This window comes from Alosa alosa, chromosome 1, assembly GCF_017589495.1.
Source record: "Alosa alosa isolate M-15738 ecotype Scorff River chromosome 1, AALO_Geno_1.1, whole genome shotgun sequence".
NCBI lineage: Eukaryota > Metazoa > Chordata > Actinopteri > Clupeiformes > Clupeidae > Alosa > Alosa alosa.
The window spans coordinates 13206307-13226805 of record NC_063189.1 but is presented as its reverse complement, the minus strand read 5'-3'; the positions used below and the strand labels follow the sequence as shown (position 1 = coordinate 13226805).

The following is a 20499-nucleotide window of genomic DNA, read 5'->3' as shown; positions in this document are numbered from 1 at the left end:
CCTCCAAGTGATGTTTCTATCTTGAAAAATGCACTAGGACCTCTGTCTGCAAACTGCCACAGTGAAGTAAAGAATCTTGGGGTTTTCTTTGACTCCTCTTTAAATTTTAATAAGCAAATAAATAGTGTGGTCAAAGGCAGCTTTTTCCAGTTAAGAACCATTGCAAAACTGAAGCCCTTTTGTCCTTCTCGATCTTGAAACTCTTATACATGCTTTCATAACATCTAGACTAGATTATTGTAATTCATTATATGCAGGCCTGACCCACTCCACTCTCAACAGACTTCAGCTAGTTCAAAATGCAGCAGCAAGATTATTAAGTGGCTCTAAGAAACGTGAGCATATAACTCCTGTGTTGGCTAAGCTGCACTGGTTACCTGTGGAGCACAGAGTTAAGTTTAAAATTGTACTTTTTGTCTTCAAAGCCCTCAGTGGTTTGCCACCTAGTTACATAGGTGACCTACTAATTCCTTACAGCACTCCAAGATCACTTAGGTCTTCATCTCAGAATCTTCTCTATATCCCCAAAACACGCTTTAAGACTAAGGGTGATAGAGCCTTCTCTGTTGTTGCCCCCCAACTCTGGAATAGTCTACCTGTACATATTAAGTCCTCTCCAACCATTGACTGCTTTAAGTCTAACTTAAAGACTTTCATTTTCTCCCAAGCTTTTAATCTACCTTAATCCCCCCCCCCCCCCACACACACACTCTTTATTCTTTATTTTATTTTTGACCAATTTGTGTATTATTTCAATTATTTATTTATTTTTTCCCCATGTTATATTGTTGTTGTACCATTGTCATTGTTTTATGTTTGTTTGTAAGCACTTTGGTTCAACTCAGTTGTTTTTAAATGTGCTATAGAAATAAAGTTGACTTGACTTGACTTGACTTGACTCTCAAAACAGTTAACACCCGTGTGTGTCTGAACAAAAGCACTCTGGACAAAATGACACATTTTGCTTGCAAAAGGCTGTTACTCTCTCAAAACACTTAAAACATGCAGCAAAAGCAAATCTTGCCTTCAAACACTACAACTTGTTGCCAATTAAAAAACACTCTTTAATCAATCATTACACACTGGACAACAAAATGCAAAATCTAGTTCTCAAAATGAGCATTTTTGCTATGTCTGTACCATTACTTTCTCATTTTCATCATTACATCATTTCATCATTAAAAAACTGTGAAAAGAAAAAATGTACTGAATAAAAAAATAATTTATTCATTCCTCCCAAGATGTAACTGTCATTGACATGTAAGACATACAGCAAACACCTAGCAAGATACTGTACATTTCATTGAACTACAACATTCATCGAAATAAACCTACAGCAAAACACTTTTTGTACTGTTTTCTCCACCAAATAGGCAATACAGTACTTTGTCTAAATGTGCATTAGATCCATACTTGCAAATAGCAACACAAAACAGACATCTCTTATGTAAAATGAATGACTGCTGATTGAAGAATTGTGCAAAGGAGTTTCACACAGGTGTATCAGAGATTCAGACTTATGCAAGGAATCTATGCCACCTGTGAAAAGATGTTTTCCTTTTGTTTAGCATGGGAAAACCAATAGAGTTTGGGGCTTTTGAATGACACCTGTGCTAACTGTTTTGCAAAAGGGTGTGAGAAATGTGTGAACCCAATGAAAATGTGTGAACACATTCGCAAGAGATGACTTCTGCTGTGCAAAGAAAGTAGTCATGAAGACCAAGTGGGTTCCAGTTTACTTAAGCAGGTAAAAGCAATCGAGAAAAACTGTAAACAAATAGAAGGCTACAATGTTTGCTTGTTGCATGGGGCAGCGTGGCCTACAGGGGGCAGCAAGTAGTAGCAGAGTTACAATCTTCATCAAGTTACAGCACTCATTAAAGCATTAATTCACTGTACAAACATATTTTGTCCTTTGCCTTTGAGTGGATACTGTGATCTCCTGTACGTGAAGGCGGCACACATTGATTTTTGCTACCCCAGAGCTAACTTGCTATGCTACTTGCCATTAAGTTAGTTAACAAGTTAGATCTAAGATAGAAAAAATCAAAGTGTGCCACACGTACCGGAGTTCACAGTATCCACTCGAAGGCAGAGGACAAAAGTGTGTTTGGGAAAACGTCTTCATTTCAGACTTTTTCGTCCCCACAAGAGTTTAACAAGTGTGATAATTCAAAATCCCCAGGTTTTCCCATTGGAGAAATCACCAGATACCGGTGTTGCACCAAATCCTGTGACCTGTCGAAATTTGTGACTCTAGAGGGCGCTCTATGAATTTAATGAGTTGGACTGACACATTGACAAAGCACTTACGCAAATAACGTAAGATCATGGTCCAAACATGAACGGTCTATTAAAGAAACGAACTAGGCTACTTTACTGACATTCAAACGCACAGTAGGTATAAACGTAATATAGGCTAGTCTAATAGTTCATCAACAAACAACCTACCGGTTAAAACGGAAGGTCACAATTTTCAAAAGTAGTCTACAGTAGCCCATAGGCGAAATGATTGCGAGAAAGTCACTCCAAATATCTCTCACCACCCCAGTAAACAGACGGACTCACTCAACATGCAGTAGGCTATGCTACTTCTTTCAGATCGGTCACATAGCCTATTTAAATGGTTAAGACAGTGCTCCACCTTGTCACACCTCGTTGTAAAAGTCATTGGGATGGCATCTTTCATTTCACTGGGGTTTGGTATTACAATACATATGTAGCCTAGTAAATAACAAAAACAAACACAATTTGTTGACATGTGTGGTTGAGCGCTTGAAACTGTCATTTATTTTATGAATGTATTTCAAGGTTGTTTTGTGGGTAGAACTACAACATATGCTGTGTGGTCGTGCAATGTCATTCTTTCAAAAAAATAATGTTTTGGTTGTTTTGAATGAAAATGCATAGGCCTACTTCCATAAAAATGGTATGTTTACGATAAATATTCTGTTGTTATTGTGAAAATTGCAGCTATTCATTAACCTTATTTTAGCCAACAGCTTTTCAGATATCAAGTTTGTTGTCATCTGTATTGTGATTTTTGTATGTAATAATAAAGTAATAAAACAAAACATCGGTCACTATTTTTTATAGACTGTCAAATTATGTTTCCCCACTGGAACTCTGCAGAAATTGACTCATATGCACACAAAACCATCTCAGGTGACTTCTCTGAATGTCCCATGTTTAGCAGCTTCCATCACTCCTGTGAACAGGTGGCCTATTGCATGGCGTGCATGACAAAATATGACAGTAGGCAATACGCCTATCAAAATATGTGACCTGTCCTGCTGAAGTTCACTGGAGTGATGGAAGCTGTTTGGTTAAACATGGGACATTCAGAGAATTCACCTGAGATGGTTTTGTGTGCGTATGAGTCCATTTCTGCAGAAGTTCCAGTGGGGAAACATAATTTGACAGTACGCTATCAAAATAGTGGCATAGAAATTCTTAGGCTAGCCTACATAAAAAATCACCACACAGATGATAACAAACTTCATTTAAGCTGCAAAACAAGGCCCTCCCCCGATTTATGTTTATAAGTAGCCTATGACATTTTCCCAATAACAACAGCAGATTTATCGTAAACACAATTTATATTATTTTTATTACAACAAAAAAAATGACATTGCACGAGCACACAGGACTCCATATTTTGTAGTTGTACCCAGAAACACCTTGAGTTGACACATTCTGAAAATAAATGACCGTTTCAAGCGCTTAACCACAAAAGCACTATGTGTCTTCACCATTTATAAAATAGGCTGACCGATCTTGCTGACGTAGCCTAGCCTACTGCGTGTTGAGTGAGTCTATCTGTTTAGGCTATGCGAGCTACTTTCTCGCTATCATTTTCCGTTTTAACCGGTAGGTTGTTTGTTGATGAACTATAGACTATATAGCGTTTACTGTGCGTTTGCATTTCAGTAAATGCATCTGCATTGAAGTTTCAGTATAGTAGAGGATTTATTTGCCCGGTCCATATTTTAGACCTCTATGATCTTACGTTATTTGCGTAAGTGCTTTGTCAATGTGTCAGTCCAACTCATTAAATTCATAGAGCGCCCTCTAGAGTCACAAATTTCGACAGGTCACAGGATTTGGTGCAACACCGATCTCAAAGATGGCAGCTTTTTTTGTAGGCGAACTTCAGAGGTCTATTTTATTCGGTATTGTTCAGGCACATTCCCATTGATATTGGACAACATTTTTGGATAATTTTAATAACAACTTGGCAAATTATCATGATGATTATGCAACCACCAAAATATTGAACCGGTTATGAGGTTGCCCTGCAACATTGTAAACGTTGCTCCACCACGTTCCATGGCTCTCAGTAGGTTCAAGTGTTCAACAAGGATCAAGTAGGTTGAACTTGTAAAGTCTAGCATACCACTTGACTTGACAAGTACAGCTGTGATAGACAAAGAAACAAATAGCCTAATCCGCAAAGTCCATCGGTTTCGATTCATAGTAAACGAATGCACGTGTGTCCCAAAGTGCGACCACACCAATCCCTGCGCAGTTTCGATTCTGGCACTGCAGCAGATTAGCACCTTTTGGTCTACGAACTAAGTGCGATTGCTAAATAACGCAGGCTGCTCACAACTTGAACTTTTAACATAAACAAACCAAGCTGTGGATCCTGGAGCTCTAAAACTGGTAAGCATGGCATTATTGAAATGGGCTACATGTGTTTGACAATGTGTCCTAAGGTATGCAGGAAATGCAGTATTTTGGATACGAAAAAACTATTGTATTGCATAGCACTGCATGTACTGTACTTGACTGCAGAAATTCAGTATTTTGGACATGAAAATACTGAAGCATGGGTGTTTAGCCGACGTCTTCAGATATTTGACGTCGCATAAAGTTGATTATTACTTCTCCACAGTGTTTTGTAGGTCTCCATCAGTATAAGGACCATCATGAGCGTCATAACATCCAAACTGACCAGAGATCAAGAGAGGATGATCTGTTCTATGTTTGGCCATGCCAAACTTAATCTGATATACAAAGCTAGTGTACATAGCTATAATAATAATAACTTTCACTATAAGTGCAACCAACAAGGCCCTACCCTGACTGTTGCCTACAACAACACAGGATTCATATTTGGGGCATACATTAGTAAAGATTATGCACAAACAGGGCAAAATATTGTCGATGAAAAGGCTTTTTTGTTCAGCTTTGATGGAAGAGAGCAAAACCCCGAGCCTTATCGTGTTACAAGTACTGGCCAGTACTCCTTCAATGATGGAGACACTGGGCCCAATTTTGGGTCTCTGGTCTTCCTCCTCGACAATGGAGCTGACATCCAAAGTAACCCAGGGAATTTCTTCAACTTCGATCCATTAAAAATGCATGGAAATGATTTGGTACTGACTGAGTGTGAAGTCTACAGAGTTGAGGGTGAGTAGGATGTTCAGCTACACAATGTTTATTGAATGTAATATGTGGAATATTTATACAAATTCCATTCACTCTCTTTACTGTGTCTCTTTAGAGTGTGATGCTCTCTTGGCAAAGCCTTGGAGGAATGTCACATGGAATGCTGAGTATGTCAGTTTTACTTTTAAAAATCATAGCCTATTAGCCACACTGAATACTTTGTTTAATTTCAATAAGGACACAATGTGTTAGCCTGGTTGACACCAGACCGCCTCTCATATTTCAGTTGAGATTGAGAGTTGGTCTAGATCGGGTTTATTCATGTACAATACTACTTCCAGGGGCGTAGCGCAGGGTATTTTTCTGCATTAAAACACATCAAATGAGCCGTGGAGACAGTATTTTTTGTTGATCAACCACTACAGAGCTTTCACAGGTATATGCTATAGCCCCAAATCGCAAACAGTGGATTAGCTAAGAGCGGTGAGCTAAACGCTTCCCAAATAGCATTTTTTAACCAGTAATATTGTTCAAAACAGCACCAAACCTTGTCAGTAGCACCAAAAACGTAGTTAGCGAACCTAGAGTTTATAAGACTTTTAAGAACACTTACCAACTGTCCCCCTACCAGCTCCTCCAACCCCAGCACGAATAATAGATTACCAAAACGTGACAGTACAACGAATCCTTGCGATAATGGGTTACTGGCCCGCCCCGCAAGTAGATAACGACATCTATGTGACACACCGAAGCTTGTAGTTTGTTTATATCTGGATCCAACATGGCAGCAGATGCAAAGTTACCTTTCGATGTATCCTTAGATAGTGTCATTTAGAACACATACATTTAGAGAAAGTTTATTTTGAACTTGAAAAAAGAGCAACTTTTGGTGATGTCTTTGCCCTGCTACCAACAGATACGACAGAGAGGGTTAAAGCGGATCTTTGGATACGATTGGCTATGACCTACGTACAGACACATTTGATAGACATTCGTAGCACCCAATAAATGGCTCTGGACATTCGTAAACCACGCCTCAAATACGAGAAAATTAATATGTGGTTCCCAGACCAGAATCTCAATGTAATAGATTGAGATGAGGTTTGGCGTTAGCCAGGCTATTGTCTATGTCCTTTTTGCTGCTAAATATGGGTTTATAAGACTTGTATATTATCACATTCTGTTTTTATATGCATTTTACACAGCGTCCCAACTTTTTCTGATTTGTGGTTGTATTTATATCTAAGAATTGTCAATGACCAGTTACCATGAAACATTTAATTAGCCTTCAACAGATGTAGCCTAAACATAAATTAAAATAAATAATATTTAGATTTTAGATGATAGTTTAGATTAATGTGAGATGATAATAACCTTGTGAAACAACGTGCCTACCCTATGTGAAACTACCCAATACCCTATACAGAATGAAAAATGAGATGAATAGTTTGATGTTTTTTTAGGAGTAAAAAAGGCCTAATGGAAACCATTGCAAACTGGAAGTCTGGCATTAACTCAGTGAGCCAAGCCCGGATACTGCTTGTTGGGCAGGTGGGGGCTGGGAAGTCGAGCTTCTTCAACTCTGTCAGTTCAGTATTCAAAGGTCATGTGACAAGTCAGGCCAACACAGGCACTGCAGGGACCAGTCTGACCACACAGGTACTTACGACTCTGTTACACAAACACACAGTTGACATCTCAATAGCCTCTCAGTGGACACACACTGTACACCTGAATGTTTTACTAATTTCCACATTTAAAACGTTGTGTTAGTGGAAGTTTACATAGCACAAGTACAGCACACTCGATGGAATGTCTTTGTATCTATCAGTTCCGCACCTACTCTATCAGAGGAGGACACAGTAAGAAGCCCCTGCCAATTGTTCTGTGTGACACCATGGGACTGGAAGAGGGCTTAAATGCTGGTTTGGATATAGAAGATTTCACAAGCATTCTCAAGGGACATGTACAAGACCGCTACCAGGTAACGTTTATTTATTGTATAGTTTTCTTAGTGTTTACAATATTCTGAGAGTAAGATAAAATATGGACAAATGTATTGGGTTACCTGGCCATTATATCTATAGGAATTTTTATGACATCCCACTCTAATTATTTTATTGTTTACTTTATATACTTTAATAGTATAGCTATAGCAGCTTCCACAGCATTTGGGATGGTTTATAATATAAGATGAAGAGACCACTGTTACGGTTTCAGTTCAACCCATCAATGCCCTTGCAAGAGGAGGCTCCTGGTTTCCGCAAATCTTTCACACTGAAGGACAAGATCCACTGTGTGGTCTATGTGATAGACACCGCCAAAGTCAAACTCCTCCCAGCCAGAATGATAGAGAAATTTGCTGCTTTCCGCAGGAAAACCAACCAGCTAGGTCAGTGTTGCGCTGAGATAATATTTAGTCCAGCAGCTTTACTCAAGAACACCACAAGATGGCACTACTAAATTTCCTAACAAATATTTCTATAACTACTGTAAATGCCAGTGAGAAATGAATGCTGCTTATTTTGTCTTGACTTCTAGGTATTCCTCAGCTCGTGCTCATGACCAAGGTGGATGAGGCCTGTCCCTTAGTTGCAGAGGACCTGAAAACTGTTTACTGCAGCCAGAACATTGAGGCAATGGTGAGGAATACATGGGCCCTAATTTAAATTATGAGAAAAGTGCAAAGTCTGACAATAAGCAAAGTGTCTTGTGCATGAAGTGTTGTGTTTAAGCATTGAGCTGACCCACCAATGTTTGTGCTTAGGATGTTGCTCATGGTATGAAATTATAAGTTAGATTTAGCCTAATTTTTGAATCCTCTGACTAATTTAGTTTTACATTTCTGTAGATGCGTGAGGTTGCTGCCCAGCTGGGCGTGTCCATGTCAGCTGTGATTCCGGTGAAGAATTACAGTCAGGAGCTGGAGCTGGACCTGCACACAGACATCCTGCTGCTCAACTCTGTCATCCAGATGCTTCGGGTGGCAGAAAGCTACTGCGATGATCTCTTCCTGGACGAAGAAGAGAAGGCTGACTAGAACTTGCATTTAGTGAAGCTCTGACTTATTTGCATTGCATTTTTAAGAATCCTTATGCTGCAGGTTTCCTTTATCTCCTATCACCTTACAAGTTCATGTGTTCAAGGAAATGGTTCATGTAGATCCGCCACAGTTCAAACTGTTTTTTTTCCTGAGGTACCAACATATACAAATTAAATGCAAGTCAACATTATGATTACAGTTGAGTCATGGTATACCCTAAATCAGGGGTCTCAAACTCAAATGAGCTGGGGGCCAATTCTGCCAACGTCATCTGATTGGAGGGCCGGCTATTTCTGAAAATGCAATGGTCTTTTTTTCAAATACCACACAAAACTGTAAACAGAAAGTGCAAGTGTTTTTATCTAGTTTTAGACACCTATGCTAGCAACCTTAGCTTATAAATAAAATAATGATAAAATAAATATTAATACAAATTATAAAACAAATGAAAAGCATAAAAACAGGTATGTGTGTGTTTCACACCAAATAAAAATATTTTCCTCATAACTTTTTTAAACCTGGCAAACTATAGGCGTCAGGGTTAAGAAAGCAACACCATTGGATTTTTATATCAAAATTTCAAAAGGCCATGGCTTGAAAGTGGTCAGAGATAAAGTCCTACTGTAAATGTAAAAATCTTTGAGTAAAACAAAAGTTTATGAAGGGGGTAAATGTACCCATCTAATTTGCCACTGGATGGCAAGCACCTCAAATAATGCACCTTTCAATAAATACTGGATGAACATATTTGAGCAGGTTTACTTTACTTTTTTCATATTACCCACATAACAAATTAACAGGAAAACACCTAAGATGTATATGGTTTCTAAACCACAAGGCCTACAATAAAGTATTCTGGTTAAATCAGTTCCTATCGCGGGTAATCTGAGTACCCAGAAGTTCGCATCATATTGCGGGTGACTTTGTAGTTTAGAGCCCTGCTGTCTGTACCACGTCCATTACGGACACTATCATCACGATTACCACTGCAACCTCCAAGCTATGTTGGGCAGAGGGTCGAAATAAGCATGGTATGCTTAGTGGACACCGTCGTATACACGCAGACGATCGATCATAATCTCCAAAAGGATATTCTCTTTCAGATTTAGAATAGGTGAATAACATAGCCTACCTAAGACTTCATCACACGTAAACGGTTTTCAACATTTGGTGTAGGCCTATTTCTGCTTAATTTCTGCTTCAATTTCTGCAACACTATGGCCTGCAACGCTTCCGCGTCATTACAAATGCACGTCTTTGTGTTTCTCGTATTTCCTGAAAACTTTGCGCAGCGATTTTGGGTTTGAATGAATGAAGCTTTGTTGTTTGTCACAATTAAAAAGTCTCAAGGGCCGGATTACATTATTATTTTGACATACGTCGCGGGCCGGATTTGGCCTCAATCCGGGTGTTTGAGACCCCTGCCCTAAATACTGATGTATGAATATGGATGTATATCTTGATAAAAGATAGATTAGATATAGATATAAGATATAGTATATGATCCATGATTGCCTCGTTGTGCACCTTGAATTGCAACAGTATTCAAGTAGTCAGAGTCTAGGAAATTTCAATCTTTGGTATTTTCTTTGTATTTTTTTGTTTCAATTTTCTGGGCTTCTCAGTCTACGTGAGACTAATAGGTTTACATTTATGTGTTATTGTGGTATATTTTTATATATATATATATATATATATATATATATATATATATATATATATATATATATTTGTTAGATTGTCTCATATGTGGTCATAAGGTCATACAAAACTTGTTTATTGTTTTAATTGATCAATAATAAATACTGCGCACAAATTGGCACATATATAAAAGTAAATCATTACAAATAGCTTAACATAAGCTGGGACCACCAGCACTAAAATGTTCATCCATGGCATCCACAATTCATCAGAAGGGTGATATTTTTGTCTCTTCCTCAGAAAGTTTCTGCCAGAACATGGCTTCTGCAGGGAGGTTTACAACTTTTTCTGAGTGAACTTCACCCAGTCAGTCACTAAACCATGGACTTGGAACAACCCCAGATGTGCGTTTCCTGAAAGCATCATTGAGGAACCACCTCTGGGACTAAGAGAGTGAGAATTTTCAGGACCAACTATCTCTATTCTTTAACAATAGGATTTGCTCTGCATCCCCTGACAGGGATACTACCTAGCTCCAAGCAGCAGTTAAGGGCACCTACATATCGTAGCTGTCGTGCTTCTCCCTCTGGATTCCTATGAAACAGTTCTGGTGTCCAGTTCATCCTCATACATGAGCCTTCCTACCCTCTCTCAGTGCCAGGGAGAGTCTCCTGGCGCTCACCCACCCGGACCGAGAGCTGCTGAGCGGCGCCAGGATGTCGTCTCGCGGTGTGGAGGCCTGCGCACCAGTAGTGGCCATCCTCAGGGAGCCGAGGGTCTTCCTCAACCAGCCATTCTTGGCTTCTTGGAGGTCAGTCGTCAGCGCTCCGTTCTGGTGCTCCAGTTCCTGTGAGATGGTCCAATATCTCAAATTAACCCAATACATCCTATAGTTCTGTGATAATAAGCAAAGCTAGATTTCCAGGATGTTCAATGTAGATTAATAATATGAACTAGAGCTTGCCTGTATCCTGCACTTGGCCTCCACCATCTGAAGCTTGGTCTGGGCCAGCTCTTTCTCAAGCTCTCGGACCTGGTCTTGGAGCAGGTCCCTCTCTCTGCTTGGTGAAGGTTTTGACAAAGTTCTTGATTCCTCTGTTTTAAGTGTTCCATCCACACTGAAGAGCTTGCAACACTTTTCACATTCCATCACTTTGCTCTGTGGAAACAACACCCACAGGAGTTTTATTTATTTAGCAATTTAAATGTACTTTTGTATTTAATTTGTATTTTATTTCATTTAGTCTGTGTATATAAAAGCTTTCTCTGAAAACATTAATGTACACATATGCCACTGATGGGAGTACAAGGTGTATTTAATCAATCATTTGGGCCTGACTTAAGGCATGCTTTAGCTTACAGTTGTTTTTGTCAGAATATGCTTCCTGAGAACCAGCCCCTGACCTTGGTGTTTTTGTTGGTGGACATACTAGTAACTGCAATGTGCAGGAACACAGTGGTAGCAGCACAGCTGAGACTTACCTTAATTGAAGCCATTTCCTCATCATTGTCTGTTTGCTGCTTCTCAAGTCTTGTATTCATCTGAGAGCAGATCTAAAGATGAGGCAAAAAATAAAGTTGCCCTTTTTGCTTTGTATATTAAAAAATAATATGCAGTGCAGAGAGAGTTACCCACAGCATACCTGCTTGTAATCAGCTATGATGCTGTTTGCCCTGTTGACCTCTGTTCCTGTCTTCTCCAGCTCTTTTCTGAATACTTCCTTTAGCTGTAGACATTGATGACCATGTTATTGCCATTCACACAAAGTAAATGAATAAGGTGATTGAGTGACGGTAGCCGACCCACTGTACCTGAGTGGCCTCCTCTTCTTTCTCTTTCTTCTCTTCTTTTGCCACTTCCAAATGGTGCCTGGTTTTCAAAAGCTCTTGTGTTAGTTCGTCAACCTTGTCCTCAGCCTGAGAAGATATGTTGCACAGAAGCACAGATGTTATGGACAAGAGAACATGGATAAGAACATGTAGACTCATATATGTTGTTTTTTTTTTTCATTTATACTGTATACAGGTGGTCTGTCTTGATTGACCTGGTTTAAGGCATTCCTCAGGGCAATCTTGCTGGTGACGAGTTCATGGGCCAGGTGATCGTTCTCTTGCTCCAGGCGCAAACTTGTTTCGTGAAGACATAGGTTCTCCTGCTGTCAATGACAAACACAGTCTCTCAGTTAAGTATTACTACATGACAACCCCACCACAGAAAGACCTTTAAGTTTAAAGGTGCATTTAAATGACTTTATATTTAAAACAATATTGTATTTCGATGCAATCTGGTTCTGGACTTTAATTGTATTTATTGGGGGCCTAGGATAAATAATAATAATAGGAAAGGCACCAATTGAGTATTGAGTTACTAGCTTTTCCTATTATTATTATTATACATCCGACATTGCAGTCTATGGCAGCCCATAGAACGCCTGGCTAAAAAGTGCTGAAATTTGGCAGAAAGTTTCGGGACACTCCACTGACCACTCACGCTCATTTATGGATCTCTAAACCCAGTCGTCTAGCGCCACCAACGGGTCAAACATTTGGCTAAAGTTATGAAATTCGGCGCACTGATTCAGGGCCGTCCCATGATCACCCTCACTATTTTACAGAACTCTATGCCCAACACTCTAGCGCCACCAATGGGTCGAACCTGGATTGCATTCACGCATGTGACCATTGAACGGTGCGTCCGATTTTCACAAATCAGGCACTGTTGGAATCCCTGGATCGACCTAAGTTCAATGACCCCTATTACGTCACTTTTCGCCATATTGGACCTCCGCCATATTGGATTTAGTCCAAACTCTACGAAAAGTTTCAGCCGTCACAAATTTCATCCGATTTTCACGGAACTTGGCGGAGATGATCTTCTGCCCGAGCCGCACAAAAGATACTTGTCAGATTTTTCAATTTCATTTTTGTTTGCCTGTGACAGCCAATCAAATATGGCGATGAAGCCGCCAAACAGGAAGTGGACTAACATCTCCGTGGCACTTTGAGTTAACATAACAAAACTCAATATCATTAGTCAGGACACTGTCCCAATCACTCACAGCAATTTTTATGCATATACATTGAACACTCTAGCACCACCACCAGTTCAATGCTGGACATGCGTTCATGCACGTGATCCTTGACTCTTTTGTCTGATTTTCACAATTGAGGTAGCGTCTGAATCCTTGGACCATCCCGAGTTCATCGACCCCTATCTCGTCACTTTCCGCCATATTGGACCTCCGCCATATTGGATTTGGTCCAAACTCTACAGAAAGTTTCAGCGGTCACAAATTTCATCTGATTTTCACGGAACTTGATGGAGATGATCTTCAGACCGAGCCGCACAAACTATATAGATTTCACTATTCAAATTCCACTTTATTGGAATATGACAGCCAATCAAATATGGGGCAATTCCATTCAAAGGTCATCCTTACCATGGAAAAAAAAGTTGTGCATACGCAAATAGAACTGTTGTTAAAATCTTCATTTAGGTCTATATTTTATTGTTTGTAACTGATCTGATTGAATTTGATGGAGAATGACACTCTTTTTACATCATAAATATGGTGTGCAACCATATAGAAACAACATTTTTCACATGGTAATATTATACATATTTCAAAAGTGGATAAATGGACCCAATGTTCAAACAAATTGTGTCATTTGACAAATTCCAGATTGACAAGGGAATGGTAGAGTAATGTCTATGCTCAGCTTGCCTTTAAGAGCACAACTCCTTACATTTGTAAGGCTTTTGTCAGCAAGTTCCATGGCCATGTCACATCCATAACGTTTTATAGGAAAAGTTTATGCTACACATACAGTGTTGATGCAACAATGTCCATAGTGTCTGTGCAAAGCTGATTTATATCAATGTAAAGTGTGATGACCAAATTGTGCCCCTTTCTTACTTTTAAAACCTTTAATGGTGCGTTATGGATGTGACGTTATGGATGTTACATAATGTGAATTTACAAGACTGGGGACTTTTTATTATACCTCAAAGCCGATAAAGCGTCTGTTCTGGTGGCATGTCAGTTTCAACGCATTTCAACTTAGTGTTTACAACTAACATTTCAAAGATTATTAGGTTGATGAAAACCACAGGGAGGCCTTGCCTAACCATTAGCAAAACAAACATAATATTAAAATACCTCCAGTGATTAGCCTAGCCATAGCCTATTTTCAAGTGGCCTAATAGCGAAAATCTGAGCGATTATCTTCCTGTAACTGTCATACTATCACGGTGGCGATGAAAAGAAGGCGCAGAAGTGGCGTCTCGTCTTCTTTTTTTATTCGTTTAGGCAAGCATTCTCAGGGGAAATCTTTGTTTTATATGTCAAGAGTATGTGATATTCGATTGGATATGCATTCCAGACCGCTGGGTGGTGGTGTCCAGACCGCTGGGTGGTGGTGTGATAGAACCCGTGCGTCCACGGCGCAGACATTCTAATTTGACAGTTTAGCCAGAGAGGTAATCAAGGATCGTTGGTTTAGCCGTTTAGGCGGAGGCGCCAAGCCCGGTGATCTTCAAAACTCTACACTCTGGAAGGAGTCTTCAGATTTTTCGTCTTCAAGCCCGATGGCGGGGTTGTCGTGTAAGCGAAAGGCACTTATGATAAAATATTTTGTCGTCTTCCTTCGCAATCGTTCTCGTATAAACAGCCCCTAATGTTGTACAGTAACTGGATTATCGTGATAGCTGGTGAAGATGGCTGACTTTGCAGCTGGAGTTAACATAGCAACCTCCTTCTGTTGCAGATCTGTTCAGCCTGCCGTTTCCGTCTGCTTAACACAGTTTAATTTTAAATGTGGCCAGCGATATGACAGCATTTGAAGTGTCAGGTCCTCTGTAGCTAATACCCACAGAGTAACATGAGTAAGGGCAGCAAAAACTAGATGTACCGCATAGCGGTACAAAATATGACTGCCTCTCAGTCCTGCATATTCTCTTATGAAAAAATAAATCAGCTTGTCAATTTGTCTCCATCTCCTACTCCTGCAACTCATGTGCATGTAAATGAGTGTGTGCATATGTGAGTTTGCTTTTGTTTATAAGAGTGTGTGTGTGTGTGTGTGTGTGTGTGTGTGTGTGTAATGTGTGTGTCTGTGTGCCTGTGTTTGTGTGTTTGTGTGTTTGTGTGTGTGTGTGTATGTGTGTGTGTGTGTGTGTTTGCATGCCCACATGTGTATGCGTGCCTGTGTGTGTGTGTTTATGTGTCTGCATTCATGTGTGTGTGTGTGTGTGCTTGCCTGTCTGTATGTGTTTATGTGTGTGTGTGTGCTTGCCTGTCTGTATGTGTGCGACTGTGCGTGCGTGTGTGTGTGTGTGTGTGTGTGTGTGTGTGTATGTGCACATGGGCATTGTGCGTGTGTGTGCATGTGCGTGTGCATGTACTTTATGTGTGCAAATCACAAATGAGTGGGTATGGGTTAGGTTCATGCGGGCTCTTGAGACTAACATACCATAAATATTTTGTCATCTTGGGTGCAACGGTTCAGGTAGGGCTAGTTATTTAGGGGAGTGGGCACCAAGTTTCATGTTCCCTGGTGTTTCAGTAACCCGGGAATCACTGACCAAAATTGATGACGGTAAAAGAAAAAAAATAATTTCTTTTTTATATTTGAAATGACTTGTCCTGATTCTTCCTGTGGATCATAGTGGGCACTGAGGAAGCAATAATTTCATCGCTAGTTTTTTATGATTACTATTTCAATTGTTTCATATCAAAATTCACTACTTAATTATGTGTTTTATGTAGTTTTATCGAGGACTGGTTCAGACCGTCCACATCCATAGCGATGAAACCGTCACATCCATAGCGCCAGTTTTTCCTACATAATGCATTACGAAAATGACGCATAGTTTCAAAAACACACTTTTTGTGTTCATTCAAGTCTCCTTCATGGTACATATATCATAGATTCGACGGTTTCCTTCAAAATTCACAGAGTTTGTAGAAAACCTGTAATCTCTCACAAAAGTGTGTCCATTTCATGTCACATCCATAACGCTGATAAAATGCCTTGTATTCTTAGGATGAAATTGATTATATGCAATTTGAGGATTTCTCAGTATTCAGAGGAGAGAGGTTACATTAAAAGTTATGCAAATTAATTCACTGATACTAATTTTGCATTTTGTTTACCAATATGAGTCCAATTGTCACATCCATAACGCTGGAACTGCCCTATGGCGAAGGAAGGAAGTGGGCTAACATCTCGGAGACGCTTTAATGTATGAAGTCCAAATTGGGTACAGGGACATAGTATGAGGCTGATTGCTCATATCTCCAGCAACGCTTCGATGTATGAAGTCCAAACCTGATGCTGATTGTGAGGAAATGCAAGGAAAGTGGTCTCATTTGGCCTCTAGGGGTGCTGTAATAAAGAAAGTGAGCTCACATCTCAGCAACACTTTGGTGTATGAAGTCCAAACTTGGTAGAGGGACATGGTAGCTGATTGTGAGAACACACAAGGACATTGGTGTAATTTGGCCTCTTGCTGTGAGTGCTTGCTCATGCCATGGCAACGCCATTCCTGCTATAGCGCACTGCTAGGCCCCCGCATTGCTGCTTGCAGCTATATTTTGTATTTTACTTGTTGACAAAAATTAATGCTATATGCCCAAAATAAAGAAAATACAAAATCATTGTGAAACACAGTTGCTTCATTGCTCTTTCAAAAATGAATGTTTAGTCCATATTCAAATTTGACATAAATGGCCTACATATTTCACCTCTAAGTTTCGTTATTTAGTGTTTACTTACATTAATAGTACTCATAACACTCTTACTAATAATCATAGTGAAAAACACACACACACACACACACACACACACACACACACACACCACATGCAACTGCCTGGTTGTGGAAGTGACCAACAGACTGTGTGCTTAGAGGAAGTGTGGGTGTGCTCTCAAGTGATACTTTCAGGATGGGACTGGGGCAGGAATGGGGGAAGTGCTCACCTGGTATCTGTCAAGAGGGTCTTCTTGCCTCAGCTTCTTAGAGGGTATCTGTGAAGTGGGGACCTGTGGCAAAGTGTGGGGGGTTGCAAAGCTGTGATTTTGTAACAGTGGCTGTAATATTCCAATCTCGTCTTTTATTACAAAAAATAGAAGTGAATAAAGTGAAAAATGAAGTATAGCCTAAAAATGTCTCATATTGAATCTCAGATGGTGTGCTTCAGTAGTTTGCAGAGTGTGCAGTGGACAGGGCACAGCCTCTAGAGGCCACTAAATCTGCTGTCTGTGGCACACACACACTAAAACAGACGAGTGTTTGCATTAACACCAGATTATAACATTATTAATTGACACATGATTATAGCATTACTTAGCACCTGCTGTCTCTAAATGTATTATCAATAATACTAATATTGTTTGTCTATCAGATCTAAACGTGCTATACAGCATTTGTTGTTTTTTTATGTGCAATATTTATACATAATGTACCTTGCCTTTCTTTACCTGAATAATGAAACAGATACTGACTATAATAGCTACAACATTTAAACATTTGTGTCATCCTACAGCACATTACCCAGTATTTCTGACAAATTGCAATTGCAGTTTATCCTATTGGTGTATGATGCAGGACTCACTGCTTGTTTGGGTAAGGACTCCGCCACTAAACTGGCCAGGATCTCCTCCTCGGACATCTGGTCGATGATGTGGGCATTGTAAGCCACAGAGATAGACACTTCTTCCATCATGTTTGCAGTGTGAGAGTGCGAGAGAGAGAGAGTTGACCTGCGGCTATCAGACTGAAGTAGAGAGACACGCCAGCAACAGGTTCAGCAGGCGCTGACACACTGTCACACGGCAACTTCTATCCCAACAAGGAGGGGAGGGACCACACTTAAGATCGGTGTGGTCACACCCACTGGTTTTGTCCATATTGTTTTCATGTGCAACACAATAGGCTGTACATCTCATGGTGCCCTCCGTTGTTGTCACACATGTGACACTGCCAGTAATCTGAATTTTCTGGGAAGCTCTTGAAACTGAACAGAGAGTAGGCATTCTGTAACAAAGTAGCCTTGCATACTCTTAAAGTAAATAACAATGCTGTACTCACATGTGTTTGTTGTTCAGTTGAATGTATCTGATAGTGGCAGTTTTGCTCATACTCCTACTTCTCATATCAATGTTTTAGCAGTGACTCCCCTGAGTCAAAATATAGTGCTTCAAAACACATGAGAAAAAGTGAAAACCTCTTATTATTCCCCAGATATGCTATTAGGTTCTTTAATGGGACAAACTCAACTATCTTAATTTTTAGTGTTAAAAATACCTGTTGAGTTTGGTGACCTGTAGCTCGAGCCAGTACCCCCTCACCTAGCATAGTCCTTTTCTCCTCATAGCATGCGTCTGTGTGTCTTTAAAAGAACGTGTGAAACTCCGACTCTCTCTGTAAGCTGTGTGGGGCAGGGTGCCCCTGGCATACAGGCTCTCCAGTCTCTTGAAGGGGAGCAGGTGCCAGTAAATTCCTATGGCCCATAAGCTGCTTAAGTCAGTCCCTAAGTAGGCCCTATCCTCTTCTCCCCTTATTCAGTGGGAGCCATGGAGACAGAGTGCTAACTGCGCACTCATGCAAAACAACACACAAGTAAATAACCACCACATGTAAATAACGCAATATACCTGTTGAGTTTGGGTGCTTTCATCCACTGTTTGTTGGTCAGTTTGGTTTTATTGGCACCATAAACAGTGGTGGGTGTGTCAGAATTGCAGGTTCACGATAAGAGTGGGGGTAATGAAATGAGTTGAATACGTCTAACAAGAGCACTCAGGTAGCTGCTGATCCTTGCCCCTACCCTGCAATGTTGAAGTGAAACCACATTTCAGCCCCCAGATCCAGATTCGCACGATCTTATAGACTGATATACACTACGGTGTCCTCTCTGCTTTGCCTTGTCTGAAAATTTGAAGTAAAGAAGACCAATAGTTTTTAAGTTACGTGAGCACTCTCTCTCTCTCTCTCTCTCTCTCTCTCTCTCTCTCTCTCTCTCTCTTTCACAAACACACACACACACACACACAATACTCTCCTCCTTATCAAGTGTGAGGACAATAATAATGTCCAATACTTTCCCCATGAAGACCTGAAACTAATATCTAATACGTTCCCTAATTTGATATTAGGGTGCTAAAAATGAGTCATCAGTAACAGGCTTTTTGGATTTTTTGGTTATTGGAGACAGTGATACCATAGAGTAAACTTGAGTCATTTCATAGCCGTTCAACTTTCCCCATGAACACCTGAAACTGCTCACTCATGTACAACAATGATAATCACATTCAGATTTGTGAGCCTGTGCCTGTGCTTTGTGTGGGAACAAAAACTGCAATTACAGATCCAAAAGTCTCTTACCAGTCACACAGGGTGTGATGGTGTGAATGCAAGAGCAAGATTGTGTTTCTAGTTTTAGTGAATCATTTAGTTGTGGTCTAACTAGTCATTCAGAAGTCACATTGCACTGTTCGGAATGAGATAAGGAATTTGAAGTCACAGCAGCCACCACCACAATATCATACACTAAGAATGGGACAACTAAACAGTAAATATCTTCATGAAAATTCATACCTGGATTAAAAGAGAATTCATTAATGAATGGAAGTGGCTACACCATAAACTGTAAAACGCAAGCATTACACTGTTAAGCTGATAAGCCACTGTTGTATTTAGACAATGTTTGTGTTGGCATAGACAAATAACACATAATCCTTTCTTTGCCAGAAAGCCCATACCATACGATAGCTGCTCTGAAAAGGAAAAAAGAAGAGATATTTTGACAATGGCCCCAAGGGATGCCATATTTCAGGTCTTTTGTCAGATGATGAGAAAAGTGTTATGTTCCAGTGCTCAAGTAAGCTTTGAGGTTGAGCAGGATTTCTGACAGGTTCTACAGGTATCGCAGCACATTGAATAAAAAAGCTTACTGAATGAAGCCTTGAAATCACAAGAATGCAGACGTGGAAACACCCATCACATTCTGTTCCAGCTCTCTTTGATAGACGGCTTTGTCAGATACATGGACAGATACACACACAAACAGCTCAGATGTGATATGGTCTTATCTGAGAAGTTAAATAAGGGATGTTATATTTTCACTATCCAGGTCACTGCTCTGCTTGGAAGATAAATGTCATCATGGAGCCACTCTTAATCAACTTCCAGTCATGTCATGACATTAAATAACTTCATGAATCTAAATAGAATCTAAATACAATACATTTCATAAATCTAAAGGGAGGGAGGGATAAAGTGGAGCTAGTAATCAAGGATCTTTGTTGATTATTAAGACGTTTTGATGTTTAATGTCCATGATGACAATATGCCAGAGTAGAATTTCTGTTATACTGACATATTGTATAAAAATAATTGGCAATAATGTACTAATGTG

At 39.9% G+C, this 20499-nt stretch overlaps 2 protein-coding genes across 3 annotated transcripts; one reads left to right on the top strand and one right to left on the bottom strand.

Annotated features, from left to right (window-relative positions):
• Nucleotides 1-4133: 4133 nt before the first annotated feature.
• LOC125308424 (interferon-induced protein 44-like) lies at nt 4134-8627 on the top strand. The gene is made up of 8 exons (XM_048264937.1): nt 4134-4665; nt 4898-5415; nt 5510-5561; nt 6858-7053; nt 7226-7378; nt 7615-7786; nt 7936-8036; nt 8246-8627. The coding sequence occupies exons 2-8, from the start codon at nt 4932-4934 to the stop codon at nt 8432-8434; spliced, it is 1347 nt and encodes a 448-aa protein (XP_048120894.1). The 5' UTR covers nt 4134-4665; nt 4898-4931; the 3' UTR covers nt 8435-8627.
• Nucleotides 8628-10258: 1631 nt separating this feature from the next.
• On the bottom strand, nt 10259-18066 carry rabgap1l2 (RAB GTPase activating protein 1-like 2). Of its 2 annotated transcripts, none has more exons than XM_048254289.1 (8): nt 17695-18066; nt 17060-17122; nt 12124-12231; nt 11891-11995; nt 11722-11805; nt 11561-11632; nt 11043-11237; nt 10259-10925 (listed from the first exon to the last, which is right to left on the bottom strand). In XM_048254289.1, exons 1-8 carry the CDS (start codon nt 17803-17805, stop codon nt 10704-10706), a joined length of 960 nt encoding a protein of 319 aa, XP_048110246.1. In that variant the 5' UTR covers nt 17806-18066; the 3' UTR covers nt 10259-10703. The 2 variants fall into 2 exon arrangements, with proteins under 2 accessions (XP_048110246.1, XP_048110240.1); XM_048254283.1 differs by having other exon boundaries at nt 12124-12234; nt 17695-18061.
• Between the last annotated feature and the right edge of the window lie 2433 nt (nt 18067-20499).